This window comes from Cryptotermes secundus, unplaced genomic scaffold (assembly GCF_002891405.2).
Source record: "Cryptotermes secundus unplaced genomic scaffold, Csec_1.0 scaffold1270, whole genome shotgun sequence".
Taxonomy (NCBI): domain Eukaryota; kingdom Metazoa; phylum Arthropoda; class Insecta; order Blattodea; family Kalotermitidae; genus Cryptotermes; species Cryptotermes secundus.
Genome location: NW_019731593.1, coordinates 16,260 through 42,103, shown reverse-complemented (window position 1 = coordinate 42,103; position 25,844 = coordinate 16,260). Strand labels below are relative to the sequence as shown.

The 25,844-nt window shown below is 38.3% G+C and overlaps 1 protein-coding gene across 1 annotated transcript in view; it reads right to left on the bottom strand.

The window, feature by feature from the left end:
* Positions 1-5,123: 5,123 nt before the first annotated feature.
* Positions 5,124-25,844, bottom strand: part of LOC111867254 (ribonuclease Z, mitochondrial) — a 33,928-nt gene continuing 13,207 nt past the window's right edge. Inside the window, exons 7-11 of the mRNA XM_023856932.2 lie at positions 20,246-20,455; positions 17,381-17,678; positions 15,292-15,481; positions 8,933-9,156; positions 5,124-5,407 (exon numbers count right to left, since the gene is read on the bottom strand). Of these exons, the coding sequence (XP_023712700.1) occupies positions 5,264-5,407; positions 8,933-9,156; positions 15,292-15,481; positions 17,381-17,678; positions 20,246-20,455 (1,066 nt within the window). The 3' untranslated portion in view covers positions 5,124-5,263. The remainder of the gene's footprint in view (positions 5,408-8,932; positions 9,157-15,291; positions 15,482-17,380; positions 17,679-20,245; positions 20,456-25,844) is intronic.

Here is a 25,844-nt window from a genome sequence, read left to right as displayed (position 1 = left end):
CATTTCTTAATTTTTATGTTTTCGGACAGCAGATGATAAGACGAGGTTCTGGACTGAATGGTAGCAAGCACTGCCCGAGTTAAATTTCCTCTTAATTTCCTCCTGCATCAGGTTTTGATTTGTTATTGTTGTTCCCAAATATCCGAACTGTGCCACATTTTCAAAACATCTTTTATCTATTCATCTTTTGCTCTGCAGTTTGGTGATGAGGAAGCAACATATACTTAGTTTTCTCTGTGTTTACTTCTAGACCAAGTTCCTTACTAGCNCCACCTGGTTTTCTGGGACCTTCCTAATGGCATATTCTAAAGCAAAAGTGAAAAGGAGTGGCGACAAAGCATCTCCTTGTTTTAGACCATTCTGGATAGGGAAATTATCAGACAAATGTTTATCTATATGAACTTTACTACACGTTTCGTTTAAACACATTTTAATAAGCCTAACTAGTTTCATGGGTACCCCAAACATTGTACAATACTTCCCTCCTAATTGAATCATAGGCTTCCTTGAAGTCTACAAATAGCTGATGTAATGTTATATTTTAGCATCCTGTTGATGTAGTCTAATTTTTTCTCCAGGATCTGACAAATGCAAAAGATTGGATCAGTAATTGATCTGTTGTGTCGAAAACCACACTGATGATCCACAATAATTTCATCTGTGTATGGACTTAACCTTGAGAGAAAAATATTTGATAACATTTTGTATGAAGTTGATAGCAGTGATATCCTCTGATAATTACTACAGTCGGCATTATTACCCTTCTTGTGAACTGGTACAATAATCGACTCCTTCCACTGATCAGGCAATTTTTCCTTATGCCAAATAGAAGTAACTAGCTTATGGATCTTAGAATGTAATATTTCGCCTCCTGCATGAATAAGTTCTGCAGGAATTTGATCACTACCTGGTGGTTTATACCGTTTCAATTTTACATCAACCTCAAAAGGGCTAGGATCACCTATTAACGGCTCAGCTGTATGTACTTCTATCTGCCTAACATCACTGACCCCGTGTACATTCTCATAACTGAGAGAAGTATGTATGTAGTTCTCCCACCTATTCACTATGTTTTGGGAATCTGCCAGTAGATCACCATTCTCATCCTTCACTATGTTACTTCTAGGCTGATAACCCCTCTTGAAGTAATTTATTCCTCTATACAGGTATCTAATGTTCTTGTTCTTACTGTTCATTGAAAGATCAATTTGGTCTTTCACATATTCCCTCTTTTTATTTTTGAAATGCCTGCTGGTTTCACGTCTTATATTCAGATTATCTTCATTTGTTTTGCTTGGATCCTGTAACCACTGCAATTTTTTTTTCTTAATAATTTTGAGTATCCTTCATTGAACAATGGCTTATGCTTCTTCAGTTCATAACATAGGCTCTCTTTGGCACACATTTTGATATTCTCTCTAATAGTTTCCCAAGCTTTATTGACATTCAACTCAGTGTCTAAGTTTTCCAAAGCTGTGAACTTATTTGAGATTTCAACGCAATACTGCTCTTTACCCTCTGCCTCATTTAATATCTTGAGATTGAACCTTTCCATACGAACTCTGTGTGTCATTTGTTTACTCATTGCCAGTTTTGCCCTAACCTTTGGCCATCACCAGGTAGTGGTCAGTATCAAAATCTGCAGCCCTGAATGATCAGACATCAAGTATACTTGAATGCCATCTTTCTATCAAAATATGGTCAATTTGATTGTGCATCTTCCCATCAGGCAATGTCCAAGTAAATTTGTGCATGTTACGATTGGGGAACATTGTACTTCTGACAGTAAGATTTTTTGATGTGGCAGAGTTTACTACTCTAACTCCATTATCATTAACATTTTGTGCAAACTCTCATTCCCAATTGTTGGTTTGAAAATATCTTCCTGTAGCATAGTGGTTGAGGAGCTATGCTACAAGCCGGAAGGTTGCGAGTTCAAGTCCTGATGAGGTCATTGGATTTTTTCAGTTGACCCAATCCTTCCAGCCGCACTGGGCCCTGGGGTTTACTCAGCCTCTAACATAAATGAGTACCAGGAATTAATTAAATAATTTTCCTGGGGAGTAAAGCGTGGCCGGCACGTAGGGCTGACAACCTTACTGCCATCTTTGAGCGGATTGTCTAGACAGTGTGGGACCCTCAACGTCTCACAACCCTATGGGCCTTCACAGCCTGGTACGGGGATAGCTTTACTTTTTTTTTTACTTTACCTACTTTGGCATTGAAATCTCCTAACAAAATTTTCATATGGTACTTCGGCATTTTATCAAATAAATGTTCTAGGTCTTTGTAGAATCTGTCCTTTATATCATCAATGTTTTCTTCCATTGGGGCATGAATATTCACAATGATGATATCATACTAGCGACCTCTTAGTATTATGTACGACATCCTATCACTAATGAACTCTAACCTCTTAATTGCCGATATGATTCTCTTATGTATGAAAAAACCTGTAACTAATTAAAAATTCTCATTTCCCTTCCCACAGAAAAATGTATGTTTGCCTGCTGGTTCAGGGCACCTCCATCCCATCTGACCTGTACTCCCACTAAATCTAACTTATTATTTGAGATTTCTTCTACTAATGCTCAGAGTGAACCTGCCCTGTACTTACTTCTAATATTCCAAGTACCAAATCTCATATCCATTTTCTTTCACTTAGGTCGTTTATCCACAGAATCTGTCCAGGTCCAAGGATTCTTAAACACTTTCATAACAAGTTTATTTTTTTACCGTGAGGAGCTGTTAGCCCCACGCTCAACCCCAAAGCTGGAGGGCCACCCCTTGTTGGCTGTCTGCAACTGCTTAATCAATATATTTGCAGCGACCCTCCACACCTGGAGGGCGTCTCCTCCATCTGCAACCCTCCAATACAGGTTACCAGAAAAGGATGAAATGACACTGCCCTATTTACTTCAATTTTGGTGCCCTTGCTTCCAATTGATCTAAACATAATTGTTATTATGGTATTAAGATTATTGAAATGATCAAATAACGTGTTTCAGTACTGAATAACCATAGAAAATTTTAATGATTAAAAAGGTAATAAGCCAAAATTAATATTTTTTAAATTGTAAGCTCCAAATATGGGAAATGGACNTCTCTGGCCATTATCTCCGTAACCGTTCAACTTTGGACATAGGTGTTTTGGGTTATATCGGCATAGTTTAACATAAGGAACACCCTCCCGAAGTTTGGTCCATTCCTCCTGGGACACCCTGTATATATTATAAGGGAGGTTTTTAGTATGAATGAATGTATAAGGGGTGGGCATTCTTGGCCCTTGCACCGTGACCTACAGTGGTCTATTGTGTTCGAGGTTTTTAATAACTTCACGTGTTCACGGCTCTACGCTTCACAGTGGCTGGTGCACCGTTTGGAATGAAGGTATGTAATTAACATGTAGACATCTTGACGGTATTATGTTTCACAGCAAGCAGTGTGGTTCATGTATGAGAGTTTGTTTATGATTTGTCAGCAGTAGGCAGCAGTTATCAGCTCCATTAGCTATCTGTTCTCAGTTACAGTTAACATCATGATGAGGTATACTTTAGAGCAGTGTTTCTCAAACTATGGTCCGCAGACCACAAGTGGTCCTCAAGGTGTGCCCTTGTGGCCCTTTAAAAAAAGACAGAAGAAAAAATAAAATTAAAATGAACTGCATATCACACTATAGCTGAAAATGTGAGTTTGGAAATTACACATGGCAATCATCTTTCACTTCTACGTATCTGTGTGAGAAAGGGTTTTCATCATTAACTCAAATAAAAACAAAGTACCAAAATTGACTCAATGTATGTGACGATCTCCGACTTAAGCTTACCAACATACATCCAAATTTAGAACTGTGCACGAATCGGCAGGCTCACCCATCTCATTAATGTGAGTACCAACATTTATTTATTGTTTTAGTTAATAAGTTAAAGATTATCCAAATTCTAATAGCCTTGAATTATTAAAAAACTAATTTTCTTCTATTAACTTAATTACTTAATACTAATATAAAATTAATTGAATTAAATTAATTGTAATTAATTCTATTTTAAAATATGCTAAAAATGATAAATTTGCTTTCGAAGGGAATAAGAGTAAGGTGGTCTGCAGAACTGTTCTGACTTATAAAAGTGGTCCCCACTTCAGAAAAGTTTGAGAAACGCTGCTTTAGAGCAACATGTATTTCTGTATGATACCTATGTGAAGTACTGACCTGCTGTAAAGTGTAGGCAAAAATTTCACATAGGTTTTGTGATGAAAGAGTTCCCAGCAGGCAAATAATTCACAGTTTGGTGAATAATTTAAGTTTGTGATGATTAAATGCAAGTATGCAGAACAACCAACTGTGAAGTGGCAGGAAAATAGTATCTCTCAAGGCAAACATCTGAAGGCGAAACCAACAAAATCCAGAAGTTATGCTGATTCTTCATGAAGACTGTCATACAGATTCAAAGACATACTGGAATGTCAGTTTTGTGCAATATCCTTATTCAACAAGATGCTGAAATTTTTGGTCCATATCAGAGTGTTGCGTAGAGATGACACTGAGGAATAGGTTCTCTTGGTAGGGGATCATGTTCTCACACCACAGGGAAAATAAATAGGCCCAGTGCAGAATTTTTCTGCCAGTAGATCAAGATCATGGCACTAGATCTCTCCAGAAGTGACACACAATTTAAGAACTGCTGTATATCCAATGAAAATTATGATGACAGTGAAGCTGTGATACATGATAGGACTGGTGAATATGAAGAAAGGCTACTGACTTGAAGAAGAAAACTTTGTATATGTTTTACAATATTTTCTTTCACACATTTGTAATAGGAGTATGAAATCAGTTCATAAAATTGCTTTTACTGTGGAACATATTTCCCAATGTGGGGTCAACTTGTATTCGGAATCGCCTGTCTGGGGAAATATGGTAGGATATTGAAAAAGTGGCTGGTGTTATAATTTACAATAAAAAAAAAGATCTGTTTGAGAAAAATCTTCCTTATCTAGGTTCTTGAAGTTTTTCAAACTGTTTGTCTTGAACTGGAAAAGTAATTCTTGCACATGCCTAGTATATAATAATATGTTCGCTCTTACCATGAGGTCACAAATTCACAGGATATTAGATGGGTGACTGAAATGAATGTAAATTTATTCCAATCACTGACTGTCTTTGATAAGTACAGCATGTTGAAAGCATACAAAATATATTCTTTTAGTGACATACATGAAAGCTATCCAATATGACTGCAACCAAAACATGGTCATCTTCTTATCATGAACTAAATGCCTGCTGTTCACGTTCTTGTCTCAGAAGCTTGCGGGCTGTCTTCTGTTCCATTTCGTCATAATGTTCGGCAAACATGAGTCGCAGTGATGGATACATCATTGGGAGTAAAGGCAGTTCCCCCAGTCTCACCTAAACAGTCACATGTGTAAGTAGTATTAAACTAGTGGCAGCGACAAGAATATGTATACAATTAACAGTATGTAATTTTCCCAATCTAACCCATGAAAAATGTTTTACTTCATTTAATTGCTTTGGAGTATATGAGTACAAGTTTTTTATGTAAGTTATTTATGCGTTATTTTTTCATAATCCATCATACTGTAACCTGTCATTGCCACATATTATGGTGCCATCTTGAACTTCACTGAAATTGGGGAAGTTTAACATGTTGTTATATAGGAGCTAAATACATTTCAATTTAAATTATCTCAGCCATTACTGGACATAATGTCAGGAAATGTGATACTGGGATAATTTATTAAGCAATACTGATAAAATTATATTTTGAATTTTACAATTATGATTACTTTAAACAAGGGCATTAATAGGCCTACACTGTATTATCTTCATAAAGTCAAAAATGTTCTGGACACTAGGGAATGTCACTTGATCTTAAAGCATCTGTAGATAACGACTAATGAAAATTCATAAAAAGTTCTGGCTTTCTTTCCATCATTTGTGGTACCAGGTATCAACCAACAGACCCATTTCAAGCCTAAAACAGTCTAATTTCTTGACCTTGCGGCTTGATATCCTGTCTGTCAAGGCCGTAGAGGCTCCAAGTCACATTCTGTTTATCAGCTTCATTAGAAGAGTGAACTTGGATATTTTGAGACATGAATTCAAAGGTGAGGCTTTGAAACAGCTCCAAGTCCATCGGTTTTTCAACTGGATCTAAAGCTTCCCTTGTTCTAACAGGGTCCAGTAGAATGCTGAACCTTATTGGTAGGCGATCTCGGTCTAGAATTATCAGTGACAGTAACCTCTGACAGTCAGACGTTCTGACATACTTCAATGTCGAGAACATTTCCTCTACCATCAGGTGTGTAATACATAGAGCACTGTGAAGCTGAAATGTTGAAGTTAGAAGTAACAAATAATTCCAAGAGCTTGAAGCCTGGGGGTTCTCTGCATTCAGTCGCCTGCCAGGATGGACTTATTTCTAAAGCCTAATAGCTCTCTGATGTCTGTGTCACTCCACAGCCTTGCAGACATTCATAAACAGCTGCAAGGAACATTTCAGTGTTTCCAATCAGTATGCTGACCCCTGTTGCTTCTACTGATAGGAGAGGAGGTAAGTGAGGGATGCCTTCCTTGACAGCAAGGGTAGTTCCACCTTTGTGCACATCTTCATGGTCTCTCTGATAAATATCATAGGGCCAACAGGGCCATGTCCACTTTAAAATCTTGTAACTGTTTTCTGACCTTGTAGGACTGCCTCCCAATGCTGCTAGCACTGAATTCTATGATTTTCAGAGGTCTCTGAACTGTTGTTGGCAGTGTTCTTCAATAGTGTAAACACAGCTTTAGTTATGACAGCAACTTTTGCTTTTTCTTTTGCAGCACCAGGCAGCTCTGTCATAATCTGCTGCACCATAGCGAAGGCAAGGAACAAGTTATCTCTTGCATTAATATTTACATTTTTAGCCTGCACTGAATGACCTGAGATTTGATTGGTGTCCTGATGCATATTTCTTCCTGAAGACTGTTGCTGTTTTTATTGTGATGGTTGCTGCCGATGCTGCTGATGAGAGCTTTGAAGAGCAGTGGTGAATGCTTGATCAGGTGTTGTGTATTTTGAGAAGAACGTCTTCCCTGCTGACCTGTGCTGTAGTTCCTGTTTTGCATGAATGCAGCCTCTGTAACTTGCTGGGTGTGGTATTCCCCATCTTGCAGGTTGCAATTGCAGTGGGTTTGGACACTCTCCGAGTTCTGTTTCTCTGGATATTCATGATGGCAATGTCTACCCCTACACCACAGGCAGCAAGGAGGCTGCCTGCAGTGCACCCAGATGTGGCCAAAATGTTGACAACCGTAGCATTGTGTAACCCCGTTTTGGGATTTATAAGCTTCAACCTTTATAACTATGTTACAGAGCGCTGTCAATTTGAAGATTTCTGAGGCTTCTTGATTCTTTGCCAGAGTAAATAGGAAGAGTTACTTTATGACGGGCAGTTTACTGCTAATCAGTTTGTCTAGGTGACAAGCTACTTGAGACTCATGACCAGTATCTTTTTTAAAACTGAACATCTGTGGTCATAGTCCTTATGTAATATCAGAGGATGGGTCTGTCACTTACAACTGTTGCTGGCCCTTGCCAGTGCAGTCATTCGCAGGTCCAAGTCCCACAGGACTCATGACCACATTTTACTGTCTCAAGACTGCAGCAGCTTGAAGGGTCAGGTTCCTTTATTTATATCCCCCAGGCACATGGTGGCCCAGTGATACACCCAGGCACTGGGTTCCCTTTTCGTCACCTCCTACAACTCGCAGGGCTACAGTGGAGGTATGTGACCCTGCTTCCACACATGCAACGAGTAACTAGAAGGCTTATCTGGTCCACTTATATAGCTTCAGCACTGACCCAACAGAAATACCATGTTGCCAAGCAATGGCTCAGTGGTTCTATATTGTGATGTCACGTGTTTGTTGCCGCAGAGACGAGCTTACTGTGCCACAGCATAGATGACTTTTCTTGTTAAACTATTCAGGCTCTCAGTCATCATTTCACAGTACTTTATATTGCTTTTTTTATCTATTGTAATAAAGGTAAAGTTGTCCCTGTGCTTAATGAAATAGGCACTATGCTATGAAGGTGTCTGGGGGAGTGGATGTATAGATCCACATTTTCTTGACCTCGGCACAAGCAAAAAAGAAAATATTTTTGTCAAAGTAGACTGGGCACATTACAAACTGTGCAACATTTTGTTTCAAAAATTTAAAAGACGTCTTGGGAATTCTAGGAACAAACTGTATTAAAATGAATTTTAGGAAGTGGGCTGTCAAGATGTCAGTCTATTAGACAGAAGTCAATCTCGGGTCTAATGGCAGGGCAAATGTTCAGATTCCATACCAGGAAATCCATTGAATAACTATCAACTGCTCAAAGAAGATCCTAAGCCATGGAATTATATAGTCCTAACTTCTCAAATTAATGTTAAAAGGAAATCTGATTACTCTACTGTTTTCACTATGGAATTCTCACATTTAAGATGTAATCCTAAACTCAGTTGTAAAAATACAACAAATTCTGTAACCTTTGACACTCTCAATGATAAAACCTCTGGTAACGAATGAAATTCTGTGTTCTGGTTAGATACAAGATATGGTACTGCAGTTACATGTTTTCAGATAAAGAAGTCTCCTCTAACAGAACTGAAAAGTTACATCCTAAATGTTCAAACATGATCCAAACACTCGAGAAGTCAGGGCAGTAAAACCTCTCTCATATAAACCTCACCATCCATGAATTCAGGACTGTGCTAAAATATGCAGGACAGCTGGTCAACCTGTCTACAGGCAAATCGTGATTTACTGGCTATAAATTACAGGAACCGTAATCTTCCATAAGTTTGGTTATATGGCGATTTTTGAAAACTGACATAAGGAAAATTTGTTTGTAAATTAAACTAACATAAGATTTTGACCACACACCTGCATGTTATCAAATGATATACCAACATCTTTCGTAAAGTTGGCATTGAGGCGTGGCAGTTTGGCATAACGTTGGCTGAAGTGTGTCAAGAGTGTAAACTTGGCTCCCATTCGCAGCCCAACTTCAATTGCTTGTGAAGTTGTAGAATGCAGTTTTGACTGAGCTTCTCTCATAAGTTCATCCTCCATTGTGGCTTCATGAATCAGCAAGTCACTCCCTCTACCTGACAATTCATCACCATATTCATCATTATATCGGTTCTCCAATCATTAAAACTTTCACTGTTAATGAAAAAAATTCTCTGAGTCAGCTGTTTTCTTTCAACATTCTTTAAAACTGAATTTGTATCTAAGATATTACTTTTCATATTTGTCTTTATGAGAAAAACTGGCAAGTAAAGACACTTCTCAGTATTTTACTAAAACAGCCTTCCTCATATATTTGTGTGCTGTACAATAAATGATACTGTCCCACATGTGCAAAAACAGTTGTCACACATCACTTGTGCCAAAAGCAAACATACCAAGATAGTATCTTGCCTGTGTACACCAATGAAGAGCAGGTGACTGTTGCAGGATTTCTGTGGGCAAAAGCTATAAAAGTGGTTGAAATTCACTTACAAATGTCAGTTCAGTATGGAGAGGGTGGAAAGCTTGAGTAGGCCAAGAGATTAAAAGCAGATGAAGAAGACCTAGGTGAAAAAGTGCCCAGAAGACCAAAGGATTTCACTTATATCACCACAGAGATGAAGTTATGATCTAAGAGAACATGCAAACTACAATCAGTTACAGCAGTCATAATGAATATTGGTTATATGTAGATCTGTATTCCACGATTCATTTCCATATGAATTCTGTGAAGCTACTGTGAGATAAATGCCAGAGTTATTGACATTACAAATTTAAAATACCAATGGTACTCACACTTAGCTCTCTGAACGTTCAACTTCTTTTCTGTTGCAGTTCACAATTACTAAATGTTTTAGGTTTTCCATATTTAGTCGCCTCCCATTGTCTCATAATATGTCCTTATAGCGGGAAAAACTTTCCACCTCACAGGAACTTAGGGGCGCATGTACAAAAGCCGCTATTTGCTCTACTGTTAGTGATTCTTTTACTTGGCATTTCAGTATGTTTACCGGCTAAAATTTCTTCAATTTCACAAATTTGTTCATATCCTGGATTTTATGAAAGAATGCTGTGTACTTTTTCCTTTACTACCTCACCAACTCTTACAGGAACTGAATTCAATTTGGAAACAGTGGTTTCGAACACACTTAACAACTGATACAAAGTAGCATTGCTATTGCTTGCCTCCAGTGAGGAAATGGAGGATGGAAGATGAGAGAAGTGAGCAGATATATAAGAAAGATTAGTTTCTAGTTCTGTGTTTTTTAGTACATCTTGGGCAATTTGAAATGATGCTGCACTTTTGGGATGAAATGTATTCATGACATTCCTAACTGTTTCTAAATGTTCGGTATAATAACTCGCTGCACACAGCTCCATGCCCCAGCGTGTTAAAATTGGTTTTGGCGGAAGTGGAACGCTTGGTGCTACTGCTTTAAAGGCTTCATTTCTGTATGGCGCTTTAACAAATACCTTCTTCAGAGAAGACACCAACTTGTCAACAAGCAGAAAATTTGCATGAATTGCTTCTGCAACACAGTGTAACCAATGGGCAAGGCAAGTCAAATGTGTCTTATCTGGAAATATAACTTTAAGAACAGTACTGGCTTTCATCATATAACTTGCGGCATCAGTCACAAAGAGCAATACGTGCTCATACCGAATGCCATTCGGCCATAGTAAATTCATGGAATTGATAAAAAATTTGGAAACTGCGGAGCTATTTGTGGTTTCAAATTGCTCTACCACAAGAAGATATGGGGTAGATTGTTCATTCTTATTAAGGGATCAAACTATACAATTTGCAATAAACCGTCCCTCACAATCTTGTGTTTTGTCAATTGATACCCACATAAAATTATCTTGAATCTTATCTCTAATGCTTTCAATTGTAAGATCGTAACACTGTTTCACGTAATTTTTGCGCACAGTAGATTCATCCGGCACCTTGCACTGTGTATACCTCTCTATGAAGTTTCTCAGAGTAGGATTGGTTATATGATATAAATTCCGTCCTAAGTGCAACAATTTATTGTAGGTCTTTCGTTTTGCCTTCTTCTACACTACATGTTTCGGCCGCAAACGGCCATCATCAGGTGTATACACTCACGTAGCTGTTACACTGCACCCAGTTTAAAATTTAAAAACACACAGGTCTTCCCAATTGGCTAACAGGATCTACTTCGCTGCTATTTGTCAATATTGACATTCATGAACTGGCACTTTTAAAATCTTCAGTTCCAATTTAGAAAACTCCTTTAAATTTTTTTTTTTGTATAATGTATACAGTGTAACAGGATGCTTAAATATAATATTGGGATTGGTTAGTTTCCACAGTGGAATATCTGCTGCTAAAAAGGCTTCGCATAAATCAAAGGAAAACTGAAAAACTATTATTAGAAAATTCACTAAGCAATTTTTGAACAGGAGCACGTTTGGCAGATTTAATTTTAATATTCTATTTGTGTATATTAGTGTTCAAATGCTGAAGCACTTGAAAGCGTTTTTCACAACCAACTGTTTTCTCACACGCTCAGCAATAAAGAATTTCGTTATCCGTACTTATCATCTCTCCTTGGAACTGGCACTGATACAGCTGTAATTTATTTTTCTGACTTACTTTCACTTTCAGCATGACTACAGAAAGCTAAATAAACTTAATTACAGACTAGTCACCACTAATGCGAATGGGCCTCAGCTTCAAATGAAGAAGCGTAACAAACCTCATGGAGACTTCAGAAATAAATAAGTGAAGTCCCTTATCGTTGAATAGTATTACATTGATAGTGGCTACATGTNGCTTCTCTGTCAATGTTCGCTTGCTCTGCTATGCTCCTAAGAGTCAGCCAATGATTTTCACGCATAATTTGACAAACTTTTGCAACGTTTTCTTCAGTTCTGCTTGTTGCTGGCCATCCTGATTTCTCTTCGTCAGTGACACTCTCTCTTCCTTCAGAAAAATGTGTCACCCACTTTTAAAGTGCCGTTTTCTTCATAGCATTATCCCTGTAAACCTGCACTAACATCTCTCTGGTTTTGCTTCCACCNGTATGCAACATATTCTAATATGGAAAAGAAAATTTGAACATAAAATTAAAAAATAGATATGCAGTATCAGTACAGATCTTCAAAGATATGATGCTTATTCATAAAACAGGCAAAATATGCATTTATATGCACCATCAAACCACGTCCATAATTTAAGAAATTAAGTAATTCATACATATATCCAAACGAGCATACTTTCTGGTTGCAAGAAAAAAATATGCATTTGCATTAAAATCCGGTCCCTAGTGATAATACAGATACTATAAAGAAAAAAAAAACTTTAACTGACACAAGTAAGGAGGTTGGTCTAGAAGTAAACACAGAGAAAACTCAGTATATGTTACTTTCTCATCACCAAAATGCAGGGCAAAAGATGGATAGGTAAAAGATGTTTTGAAAATGTGGCACAGTTCAGATATTTGGGAACAATGATAACAAATCATAACCTGATTCAGGAGGAAATTAAGAGGAGATTGAGCTGCCATTCAGTCTAGAACCTTTTGTTTTCTTGTTTGCTGTCCAAAAACATAACAATTAAAATACACAAAACTATAATTTTGCCTGTGATTCTGTATGGGTGTGAAATTTCGTCTCTGATATTAAGGGAGGAACATGGACTGTGGGTGTTTGAGAACAGGGTGTTGAGAGTATTTGGACCAAAGAGGGATGAAATGAGAGGAGGTTGGAGATAACTGCATAATGAGGGGCTTCATGACTTGCAGTGCCACTCTAACAGTGCCAATGTTCTCCAGAGAATGCACAGATGAAGGCCCCCAACATTTCCTCTCCAACACTGAACCATCATTATTAAATTGGTTAAAAATTTATGAACTGTTTTGAATGAAGGTGCCCATCACATTTGAAAATGGGCATGTAAGTGCCTCTGGGTGACCACAACACTCACTGTGACAGTACAGAACAACACTGTTTTTATGCACAGTTCTACAGTCTTCCTTTGTCAGCCATCTTGTGTATACTGGCTCATAAGCAGGAACAGTGTAACATTAACAAGCTCAGGAAGAGTAAGAACTGATCTCCATGACCTACTGTGTTAACCATCTTATAAAACATTGTTCAATGCATGGTTGAATAATTAATACTAAATCAAATACTGGATCATTTCGTGCACCACCCTGTATATGCCTCTCTTTTGTTACACTATTCCAGTTTTTAGCCATCACATCACAGTATGTGGTCTGACAATAAAGTTTGCGAACTCACTGCACTAAAAGTGCTACATACCTCACTGCTGAATATCACTGTGGTCGCCTTCAAAGTACTCCCCTTGGGAAGCTATGCACCGATGCCAGCGCCCAGTCCACCCTTCGAAACAATTTTGGAACTGGTTTTGTGGCACAGCCTTCAGAGCTGCCATCATATTACTCCTGATGTCATCAATGTCATCAAAATGCCTTTCTTTCATTAAATCCTTTATCTTAGGGAACAGAAGAAAGTTACTGGAGGCTAGATCCGGTGAATGGGGGTGGGGGTGTTCAAGCAGTTATTTGTTTACTAGCTAAAAATTCCCTCGCAGGCAGTGCTGTGTGAGCAGGTGCATTGTCGTGATGCAAGATCCATGAGTTGTTGGCAAAAAGTTTTGGTCATTTCCATCTAACTTTTCATGCAGCCTTTTCAGTACTTCCAAATAGTAAACTTGGTTGACTGTCTGTCCAGTTGGTACCTCATAATGAACAATCCCTCTAATATCAAAAANCTGAAGCACTTGAAAGCGTTTTTCACAACCAACTGTTTTCTAACACGCTCAGCAATAAAGAATTTCGTTATCCGTACTTATCATTTCTCCTTGGAACTGGCACTGATACAGCTGTAATTTATTTTTCTGACTTACTTTCACTTTCAGCATGACTACAGAAAGCTAAATAAACTTAATTACAGACTAGTCACCACTAATGCGAATGGGCCTCAGCTTCAAATGAAGAAGCGTAACAAACCTCATGGAGACTTCAGAAATAAATAAGTGAAGTCCCTTACAGTTGAATAGTATTACATTGATAGTGGCTACATGTGAATGCTTCCAACTAATCTCTTCACGGCCTCTTTGATGGTACACGGATGAGGAAAGTTATGAGTAGAGGGATCGGGGAAGTCCCGTCCTGGGTATTGCATCAGAAACATGAATCATGACAAAATGTTGAGTCAAATGTGTATGCAACATATTCTAATATGGAAAAGAAAATTTGAACATAAAATAACATCTCTCTGGTTTCGCTTCCACTCTTGCCAAGTTTAACAAGAAATTTAATGTTCATTCATTGCTCTAATTCAAGCATCCTACATTCTCGTGATGAAACACCAAAACACACTAAAACAATAATAGACGCCATTGAGAAACAGACTGCCATAGATCAACAACACAGCTGTGAAACACTGATATGTCAACTTCATCAAACCACACTGAAGTTTCTGTCCACTGCTGCCATGGCAAGTACACGGTGGCGAGCTCGCGAACTTTATTGTGAGACCTTGTATCTTCCTACTCTTGTGAAAGAAGTACTCTAGAAGTACACAAACAAGGAGATAACGCAAACCTATACTTACAAGCCAACAAAACACATACTACAACAGCACAAGGCCAAGAAGAACCCCAAAGAAATACAGTGGTAGAAGGGAGACATATACACACAGCTGCTACATCCAGATAAATAATAAGAAATTTAATTTTAATGATTTAACATTTAAGCAATTAATATATAATCTCAGAGATGAACACACCTTTTATACATGACAGCATTACACACTACCAGATAAATACAGGTGAATATAAGAAAGCAAAATATGTGATGATGGCATAAAGTGCTGAAGCATGTGAGAAACAACGAATGTATTCTGTGTCCACACTACGTACTGTGGTGGTGGAAAAAATAAAGACATTTCACATACAATATGACCCGAAGATATAATATTTCTAAGTACTCTAGAATTTGGTATAACTGACTAAAAGATAACACAAGGGGGACAATCAATCTCCATGGGGGACCTCTCATATACTAATACAAAGGAACAGAATTAACTGCTACCAAAGGAAAGGTGAGTTCATCCCAAAAGTACAGAAACACAGTTAAAAGATGGAATACAGTTTAATATGCTGCTTCCATAATCCCAAAGATATGAAACCAAACTTCTTCATTTTTCTCATCTTCCTTTATGTCTACTGTACATACCAAGCTCCACCAGATCATCACAGGGCATTGTATCACCAGAGTATGTCAGCTTCCAGCCATCACAGTGCCTGAATGCCACTCCAAATGCATTAGGACAGTGTTTGACTGGAACTGTGCTGATGTCAGACATATGTAGATATGTTAACAACTGTGAGTACAGGTCAGCTTCAACATTCCGCCTTCCCATGTGCTGCAAAACAGACAAATATTATGAACTGATGTGAATCTGCACAAACAAAAAATGGGAAGTATCAAAGTAGTCAGTATTGTAACATGGATGGACAGAGCATTGCTAGGTCACTGATCATTAAACACCTCATGACTGAATACATGCAAGGCAACAACAGGATCTGAGTGTACCAAGGTTTGTATGCCGTCTACATTTGCATCTGTCCTTTGGCTGCCCACTTCTTGGGTCATCTTGCACATTTTCTCACCCTTCCTTCAACCGCCTATGCTATTAAAAAATACTACATTTCTTCACAGCATATTCAACATAAACCACTGTTAATAGGGCTTATGTTCCACTAGCACTTTTACCAGTCTTCACACAAAACCTTGTCACTCACTTTTCCGCCAACAGTACACCACAGACATGTACCTAATACTTCTTCTGCTCTTTGGGAATGAATGACTCATTTGGTCTGTGGTTCATGGAAACGCAAGCTAAAACATGTTTAAATGTGCTTGGGTATATGAGTTTGCCAGACTCAACAACCCACCAATATGCTGTGGCCATTCTGGGAATTAAATTGTCACACCTTGCACATTGTAGAAAGGAAGCATATGCACAAATGCTACAGGAAGTTATTCGGATGATTTCTGAATGCCACAGTACTGAATGCAGTAACTTGTAGGCATAATAGTGGAAAGTAAATCGATCAACTAACATTCTGGGTCACTTTAGTGGAGGTGCTCTATCAACAGTTCACTGATACTGAAGGCTAAGTAGCAGGTCACCAGATAGCAGAAAACATTATTCCATGATTGAACAAAGCTCCTCTTTCTGGAAAAATAAAAAAAAATTAACACTGCAGAGGAGGTTCATGGTACACACCAAACATGAATAGAAGAAAGATACAAGATTTTTCTGCCTACAGTGCGATGTTGGACTGTGTCTAGAGCAATGTTTTGAAGACTATCACACAAAACTTTATTTCCAAGGTAATAAAATTATTTTAAATTCTGCACTTCTTAGATTTTATGCCATTTTTCATAAAAAATATATTTTTGAGACAAAACATTAAAATATCCCTGCGCTGTATATATGGTCTAAATCTACATTAAATTTCCCTGCGCTGTATATATGGTCTAAATCTACATTATTTTCTGAATACATGGTTAACTTTTCACTTTTTTTACATGAATTTTAGTAAAAGCTGCACATTTTGGATGACAGTATTTAACTGTCTTTCATCTGCATTGTAAGGTTGCTTTTAAGTGCCCAACACTGCCAAAGGGTTAACCACTGAGACATAATTTAATTTAATTTCTGCACTTTAGTGGCTATTTTGACCACAGATTTTCTCATGAACACCAAAAATTAAAAAGTTCTGGGAAGAACAAACTGCCTACTTTCCTATTATACTACACAGACTGCAAGAATTCTGTTGCTGTGTGTATATTTGTTGCCACTGGAATGTGTATATTGCGCTGTTGCCTAGAAACCAAGCAAGTACCTAACAACAACAGAGGGCATACACATGCATACTAAGTCACCAAATTTCCTCTGATATGACACAGATCACACAGAAAACGATGCACCCGAAAATTGTTCTGTTGTGGCATGCGCATTTGTTGCCTTGGAAATGAGTTTACCAAGTCGCTGCTTAGCAATGATTGGGGGATACACATACAGACACACAGACAGCAAGGTGATAACATAAGCCTGCTTTCTTTATTTTGAAAAAATAAAAAAGTTGGCTTATGAGAGTAGGCTGAAAATGAGGGAGAAAGAAAACATTCCACAACACAGCACTCTGTGGAGGAGCTCTGTCCATAATTTTAGAAGAGTGAGACTAAAATATTACCATATTTCTCAAAACCAGCCATCATACCAGGAAAAAAAAACTGTCTGCAGTATTCTCACCAGATCTCCATTGGCAATCAGTAAAAACTCCTGTAGTACAGGCTCAAAGCAGTTGTGATAGAGCTTTAGCCAAGACATGATTTGCTTGGGTGCAATGAGAAATACAGGACTCTGTGGGAGAGCTCGTTTGCGTCCCTTGAGCAGGCCAACCAACCCAATGTGGTGGTCAGCATGAAGGTGAGATATAAACACAGCTCGCAGCTTTCCAAGGACAGCATCCACTGCTTCTGGTCCATAAAACCTCACCAGCTGTCCATAGGTTCCCTCTCCACAATCCAGCATGATGCAGTCATCTTCACTGCGCAAAGAGACAGCAGCATTTGAAAAAGAAACTGTGATCATACAGTCCACACCACAAATAACTGGCAATTTTAATTATATAAATTACAAAACACATTTATAAGATTAATAGGCATAGGCCTATCTACCTAGATGCCCTAGGGTGAGCGCCAACACAGGGAGTTCAAACAATAGGATATGTTATCATCTCTTTCATTCAGGCCAAAGTGAAGTGCCTGTGAGAAAAAGAAGTTCAATTTCTGTACTGTTAGTTCCTCGGAACTCTAGCTGTGGTAGAGGGGTCATACCATCTCTTGTGGAGCAGGGGGAGCAGTCTTATCAGCTTATGTCAGCGTGGGTACTACCAGTTTGGAATGTAGAGTCTTGGGAGTGTGGTCAGGTGTATAGTACTACTCCTGGTCTCCGTAGGCAATGTTTTCCGCTTGGGGAGTAGCACTGAATGTCATCACAGCAAGCGTACAGCTTCGCGTGCTCCACAACAGCGTTTACCTTTCCGCGTGGCTAAAGTTACGAGGCATTAACTATACCTAGCCTCAAAGCAGGAGTTGAGACTCCAATGGTAAAATGTGCTACAGTGGTTTAGGTTGCTGTAGGGGCAGGGCTTCTAATCAGTGTTCCTCTGAGTTTGGCTGATAAAGAAAGTTTGAAGGAGACACAAAAGGGAGTTCTTACAGAGATACTGGAAGAGGCAGTTCTTGGATTAAGATAGAGGGAAATAGTTGTGAGACAGATACAGAAGTGTTAAGTTTGGCAGCACGCAGCCAGTTCATTGTTCAAAGGGAGTGATCATTCTTCTAATGTGAAAGTGTTTAATATCAGTGATTTGTGCAGTTGTGACAGAAAATATCAAATTCACATGAGAACTGAACCTGACTTGATTAATCATGAGACTGAAGAACTCTGATCTCTTATCACCTAATCTGAATAAGTGACATCCCATCCAAAGCCCACAGGCTTTCCCATTTCGGCAGTTGAAGACCAATTATACCCTGGAACCTAAGAGATCCATGCTCACTGACTAGTCTGGCAGCCTGTGAATTGACCTGCTCTCAAGACCATGTAGAACTTTGAGAACTAAAAGGGGTGAATCATGATGTCACTCATGGTCAAAGGTGAGTGACAACAAAGGACAGTTGCAACTTTGTCTCATAAAAGGAAGAAAGAAAATATTCAGATCCAGGTGTTCATGAAACAACTGAGAAGACGTGCAACAAGAATGATCTCAGATCTCTTATTAAACCTTCATATGTCTTTTAACTTACAATAGCAAAGCTTCTGTTAGCATGTAATAAGAAGGGCATATGTAAGAGACGTTTTTCATGGCAATGTGAGCTGGGATAGCACAGTTGGTATAGTGACTGGCTATGGGCTGGATAACTGAGGGGTTGGAATAACAGAAGCACAAACCTTCCTTTCCTGGTCTCAAGTGAAAGGCAGCACAGCCAATTTACAGTTATAGGCAAATATAAATATTCTATCATCCCTTCCCCATTATCCTTCTATTATGAGGTCCTATTGGAAAGTTCCTGGACTAGGTCAAAAACGAAATGATGGCTTAACTTACTCAATTCAAATCAAATACCCAATCTCCTTCAAAGTAGTCTCCTTGGGAGTGTACACAGTGATCCCACCGTTTTTTCTACACTTCAAAAGCATCATGAAAGAAATTTTCCTTCATGCTGTCAAGTGCCACTCGTGATTCCCTTTGGCTGTCGGACATGGTTTCAAAACTTCGTCCCTTCAGTTTCATTTTCAGTTTGGGATACAACGCAAAATCAAAGGGGGCTAAGTCCAATGAGTAGGGAAAAAATCTTTGGTTTTCAGGGACGTGTGGGTGGACGTGTTGTCGTGATGAAGGAGCAATGTGGCGCATGTACAAATTTTCTGTTAAGATCTCCTGGCAAACTCCATAACTGATCCCAACGGTGTCTGCAAGCTCATGGATTGTTCAGGGATGGTGTTCGTGGATAAGTTCTCGAATTTTTTCAATATTTTCTGTCCTTCTGTTGGTGCTTGGTCACCATGAACGTTTATCATCTTCAACTGACAATCGACCAGCCTTGAAACGTGAATGCCATTGAAAAACTGCTGTCTGACTTAAAGAATGTTCTCCAAAAGACCCATGAAACATTTCAAGAGTTTTTGTAGCGGATTTACTGAGCTTCACACAAAACTTTATGTAGACACATTGCTTGATTATGCCATCCATTGCAGACAAAAAGAAACACGAAGTCAAAAAAGCACTCATGTAAAAACAATGTGACCGACTGATGTAATAGGCTTGCTGAAGTGTGAACTTGGCCTTCCCCTCTCCTTTCACCGAGGTGGTTACAATAACAGTCTTGGAACTTTCCAATACCATCTCATAATGCTGAAATATTTTAGTCCTTTTTCAAAGCCTGATAGTGTATAGCTGTTGCTTATATAACGGAGGAACAAAGGGGCTTGGCCTACATGTAGAGGAGGCAATGTCCTTATGCATGCTTTTCACTCTCTTTTCTGCCAACATCATCATACAAGATCCTATCGGATATAGTGTAGCAATATGATGTGCCTATATCATACCTGATATGAATCAGAATGCTGCTGGTGTTGCGTGTCTTATTGGGTATGCAAGATCCAGTTCCAAGAAAAAGGACTTGTGGGAACTTTTTCAAAGGATCAACTTGAATCTCTGCAAGCTTCTGCTTCAAGTCAGCCAAAGCCTCTGGGAACCCCTCCTCACACAGTGTCTCTTTTACATACAGCTTGGGGTTCAACTTCAATTCTCCTTTTCTGCAAAAAAATATAAACTTTTCATAAGAAAGTATGTTGAAATGATGTGGAAAAATATGTTTTGAATGATAGCATGATGGTACTTTGCTGTGTGACCACAAAGGGAATGACCAAGGGAGATTCCCTGTCTGCATTGCTGATTCTACTTAAAACAGAACTTCATTGCTGGTTACTGTAAAAGGGCAACAGAAACATATCACAGTTTGTAAGAACTGCTGAAGTGACCTGCCTCTGCCTTCAAGCATGCCACACAGCACAAAAATTTTGCAATACTTTCTACAATTCAGCTTTCGAAACTGAAGCAATTATATGCGTAATTTTGTTCCGAACAGCTTTTCAGAGTGAGAATTATATTTGTACACTCTCCCTTCAAGAAGGTACAGAGATAACACAGGAACTAAGATCTCTGGATACAGATGACTACACTCCTTTGCTGATTATTTTCAAACACCTCATTTATATTGGCCACGGACTTGACAGCAACATGTGCTGTAAATACCTGTCATTCTTTAGCTGCCACTTGTTTGAAGAGACTGAATACACTGCTCATCTACCAATCTGCATTCATTTTGCTGAAAAATATCTGGCTTTAGTTTCTTAGAGCAAATATAAACAAAAAAGCATACAATTTGTTTTAAGCACTGCAAGGCATATTTGAAGGCACCTGCTCTTATAAAATATGGTAAGTTTGTGTAGCATTTTTACAGTAGTTGGTAACGAAGTTCTGTTTAAATAGAGTCATCGATGCAAGCAGGGAAAACCCTTTGGTGGTTTCTGTCAAGGTGATGGAGGAAACTACCACGATGCCACATGCTGCAGCATGTTGCATGTTTCCTTTCCATCTGATCAGTCTGTATTAGGAGGAGTTATGAAATGTACAGTTCACTTTGAATGCATGTCTAGGGATGTTTTGTGAAATTAAAATCAAGACACCTGCACATGGTGTATTTTTGCACTAGATTTTCAGAGCCTGTCAAAGTTGTCAAAAGTAACCTTAAAGGATCATGTCACAATATTAGCACTTTTCATCACAATAAAAGCTGTTTGGGAAAAAAAAAATCTTAACATATACATGTAACTAATAATCATAAGGCCATCAAGCACAAATGTAAATACCGGCGACCATATTCAAACATTTCAAAGAATTAACTTTATAAAATTACTTCTTACCCACAGAACACCAGGATACTGTGTCAAATGACAAAAAAGTGTACAGGCCGGTAAGTATTTGTTTCAAGGTCGTACTGTCACAAAACTGTAATTTTGTAACCATTTCTTTTATATAAATGGAATAATCAAGACTGTTATGAACTCTTTCTTTATAATAAACAAACATGAAAGTCACATACCACTGTTCACTGTTAGCTGAGGCTTATTCCAACCTTCAACAAGTCAAAACTACATAAGCTACTAAATAAATAAATGAACTATCCCCATGCTTAATTAAGCATCATACTGTGAGGATATGGGGGAGTGGAAGTAGAGATCCACTCATTCTTCATCTGGGTACTAGAGAGAAGTGAGTGACCAACTTCAAGCATGGCCAGTGAATAAATAATCAACATTAAACTACCAAAAGACAACTAAATAACAATAAACTGTTTTATTATACCCATGCTTCAAAACCTATTTTAAGGACACTACATTAATAGAATAAAATAATTTTGATTTCAATGCAGTTTAAACTCAATTAAGACTTCCTTTTTTTGGGGATCTTCTGCTGATCTGTTTCCACGTACACTGTTCTATTACAATCAAGAATAAAGGACATCAGCAGCACAATTAATTATATTTTAGGAATGTGCAAGAATTCAATTTTCTGTTTGAGATGAGATTGAGATAAGAATTTTGGAAAACTTCAAGAATCAAGACAGAAATGACAATTTACTCTAGCGGACCATTTTTTTCACTACTGTAATTTATAACATTAGCCACTTCTTCAAAATGTGCCAAAGTGTAATACCACATTTACCTGAACAGACGATGATTGAATGCTAGTTCATCCTGCATTAGCAAACATGTCTGCACAGAAATAATAATTGTATGAATTACTTTCAGAATCTTATTACAAACATTTGAAAGAAAATAACAAGAGAACATACTGCTAAGTGTTAGTGACTAGATATGGAGTCTGAATTGATAACTGGATTTGCTGAATGTTTATAACTTGTAATAACTGTAACAGTCTCACTTATATGCTCATATAAAGTCTTTTGTTTGTTCAGTAGCTGTAGCTAGGTAGTGGCTACTAACAATGTGGTCCTCACTATATAGCCTCAGCACAGACCACATAGGAAATATAGCTTCCATGGTTCCTCTTCTGTTGCTGTGGATATGTTTACCATGCTACTGCATAGAAATGAGAGCCTCTTCTTGTTAAACTAATCCAGCTTTCAGTCCCTGTGTGACAACCTCTCTGACAAGAGGATGAGTTTCTCTCTCATGTATATGCTTCACCTTTGTCAAGTATACATATTGCACAAACAGCATGTTATTGAAAATTCTTCATTTTATAAAACATACAAGTCTTCTGTCAGTCCATGATGCGCAAAGCAAATCATGCCTATCTTATTTATCTCACACTATGGTTATGCTAGAACAGTCATGAGCTTGACCATCACCAAGTTTAAGCCTCTTATATTTTCTATGCTCCTGTAATTTTAAGTGGTGGGTGTCTGCCACAAATTGCACAGTCAAAATTGCATAAGTCATTACTGACCTGATCAGATCTTTATCGAGGGTTAGTTTAATGTTAGTGCTTGAATGCTCAGTTTTGAATAGGGAGTAGATTTTAAATAATGTTCCGAACATCTTGGCTTTGATCATTTCTATATGCAGTCTCCATGTAATCCTCATATCGAAGCTTATACCAAGATATTTTACATGATTGACTGGACTTTTCCCAGTGGTCCCAGTGCTATCCTCAGCATGGACAGTACAAAAAATTTTACTTCCATGGTTCCTTTACAATTGTGTGTTCATCTGCTTCCATGGAAATGTGCTTACCACACTGTTGCATAACAATGACCACCTCTTCTTGTCAAATTGTTCCAGATTTCAGCCATTATGTCACAATATTACACACGTAACATCCTCATTTAAACTTGGTGAGGGCAAAAGTTCAAAGAGTGGTCAATGCTCCTATCATGGCTCTTAATCTACTGTTAGTGGTCTCTTCTTTCATTTCGGAGGGGACCGAGCCCTCCACAATGTCCTGATATTCATTTTCCACAGTCTAATGAAAGTCCTATTTTATTCAGGAGCTCCAGCTTTACAGTCTTCTTGAAGATCCTGCCAGATGTCCTGTCCTTCCTCAGATATAGTTCCTCCTTTAAGCCTTGGACCCTTATGCCATCATTCAATTCTGGTTTTGCCTAAAATCTCTTTCTGAATGTCTGTCGTTTCTGGATTCTTCTTGCAACACTGGCCTTGGTCTGATTTTTCCATCGTCACTGTTTGACCACTGGTCCTGTATGACTGCGTCCCTTACATCATGCCACTCCTGCATGGTGAGTCATCTCTCTGCTGGTGGTGGTGAACTTCTTCTCGGACCCACTAATGCCCTGGATCTGTTTCGACAGCTGTTGGTGGTGCCCAACAGCTAGATGCTTGTCCCCATACCAGTTCTTCAGTGCTCTGAAAGTTTTCACTGCAGCTTCTTCTTTAGGGACTTCTTGCTGCTCCGTTACAGTCTCTTTTTCTTCAGAATTTGCCTCCATCTATCCTAGATGGGCCTCCATTTTCTCTAGATGGAAGTCCACCCTGGCCATCATCCTTTCATGATGGGCATCTAATTTGGTCAGCATTTCTTCTTTCAGGAGTTCTTGGCCGGCTTTCAATTCCTTTAGGGCGGTGTCCGTCTTTACTTGGTTGGTTCCTATTTCAGCCTGTATTTTGGCCAGCAGGCATGTCATCATTTTTTCACGTCTCCATAGCATGGTGGCATAGCTTCTTACTGCAGTCTCCAATCCATCCAACTTCTGACACCAGCTGTCAGGTTTAGGGGTGACTACAGATGGGCTTTGAATTGGTGAATGGATTTACTGACAATTTATACAAATGACTCAGAATTACAGTGCTTTTGCTCATCTACACACTTTACAAATCAATACAGCACACCCTAAGCCTCAGTCTTTTATCGTGCCCCTAGTCGTTGCTTGGTAACAGCTCTCAAAAATGGAGATTCTTCAGCTTCTGTGTTCATGCTGTTGCCTGCTGTCTAATACTACTCACAACTGAACTCATTGCTCCAAATGTACTGGTTATAATATCTTGGCATGGACCACATAGAAAACACCCTGTTCCCAACAGTAATTCTACTGTTGCATGCATATTTGTTATCGCAGGAATGTGTTTACCGAGCTGTTGCTCAGATATGGTCACTGTTTGCAGAGTCACTGCTTAGTAATGGGTCTATATGACACAATGTATATATATATATATACATATATAAAACTTGAATTTGTGATGTCTATCCGCAGATTTGTATCCCCTAAAAGGGAAAAGAATATGAGTCTTCCATACACACAAATACAATACTGTCTAATATTAGCCCACTGTGCAAAGAAAAAGCAGCGACCAGAAAGTTATCAAAACTGAGAAGAAAAACTAATGTTTGAATCAAGAATTTGTTTCTCAATTTGAGCTTGAAAATTTGAGACTCACACACACTTATTATATAATAATTAAATGCATGTTTATGTACATGCAGACCTATAAATTAAGATGGGAGGATGATTTGTTTAATAATTATTGAAAATAGGAACCTCAGATTATCTTCGGGTATGTCTGGAAGACCATACTTGATTGTTGAACATATAAGATCAGAACTGTAAACACAGTAAATGGTCAGTCTTTCTTGAATTATCTCAAAAACTAGAAAAACTTTAAAAAGAAAGTGTACTGAACATAAAAGTGCTTCACTTTTCTCTAGAGCTTTTCTTCAAATTGTTTTTCAGCCTAATTTGGTGAGTTATGCTACAGACATGCATGTACAAAGCCAAAAACACCACCATCCAGTGTGACTATTTAAGTTTTATCACTTGAAAACTCATCACCCTTACATGTTTCGATCCCTATGGATCATCCTCAGAGGGCATCAATACTTTTTCCGGAAACTACTATTATAATAGGTGTTAAATTATATACATACACATGTAATGTCTCAAATACACAATGTTCAACTTTTCACAGTCACAACAGCCTTCCTGGTATTAAAATTTGTTAAAAACTTTTTTGTTTAAGATTAAAATTTATAAACCATGCAGGTTTGTGTCAATTCTCGTATTGTCTTTCTTGGAGGTGGCTGATCCTGTGCCGCCTGTCTATCTTGAGAAAGGAGATTCTTAGTATTGCCTGTGTTGTTCGTGGCTTGCTGTGTTGCTTACAC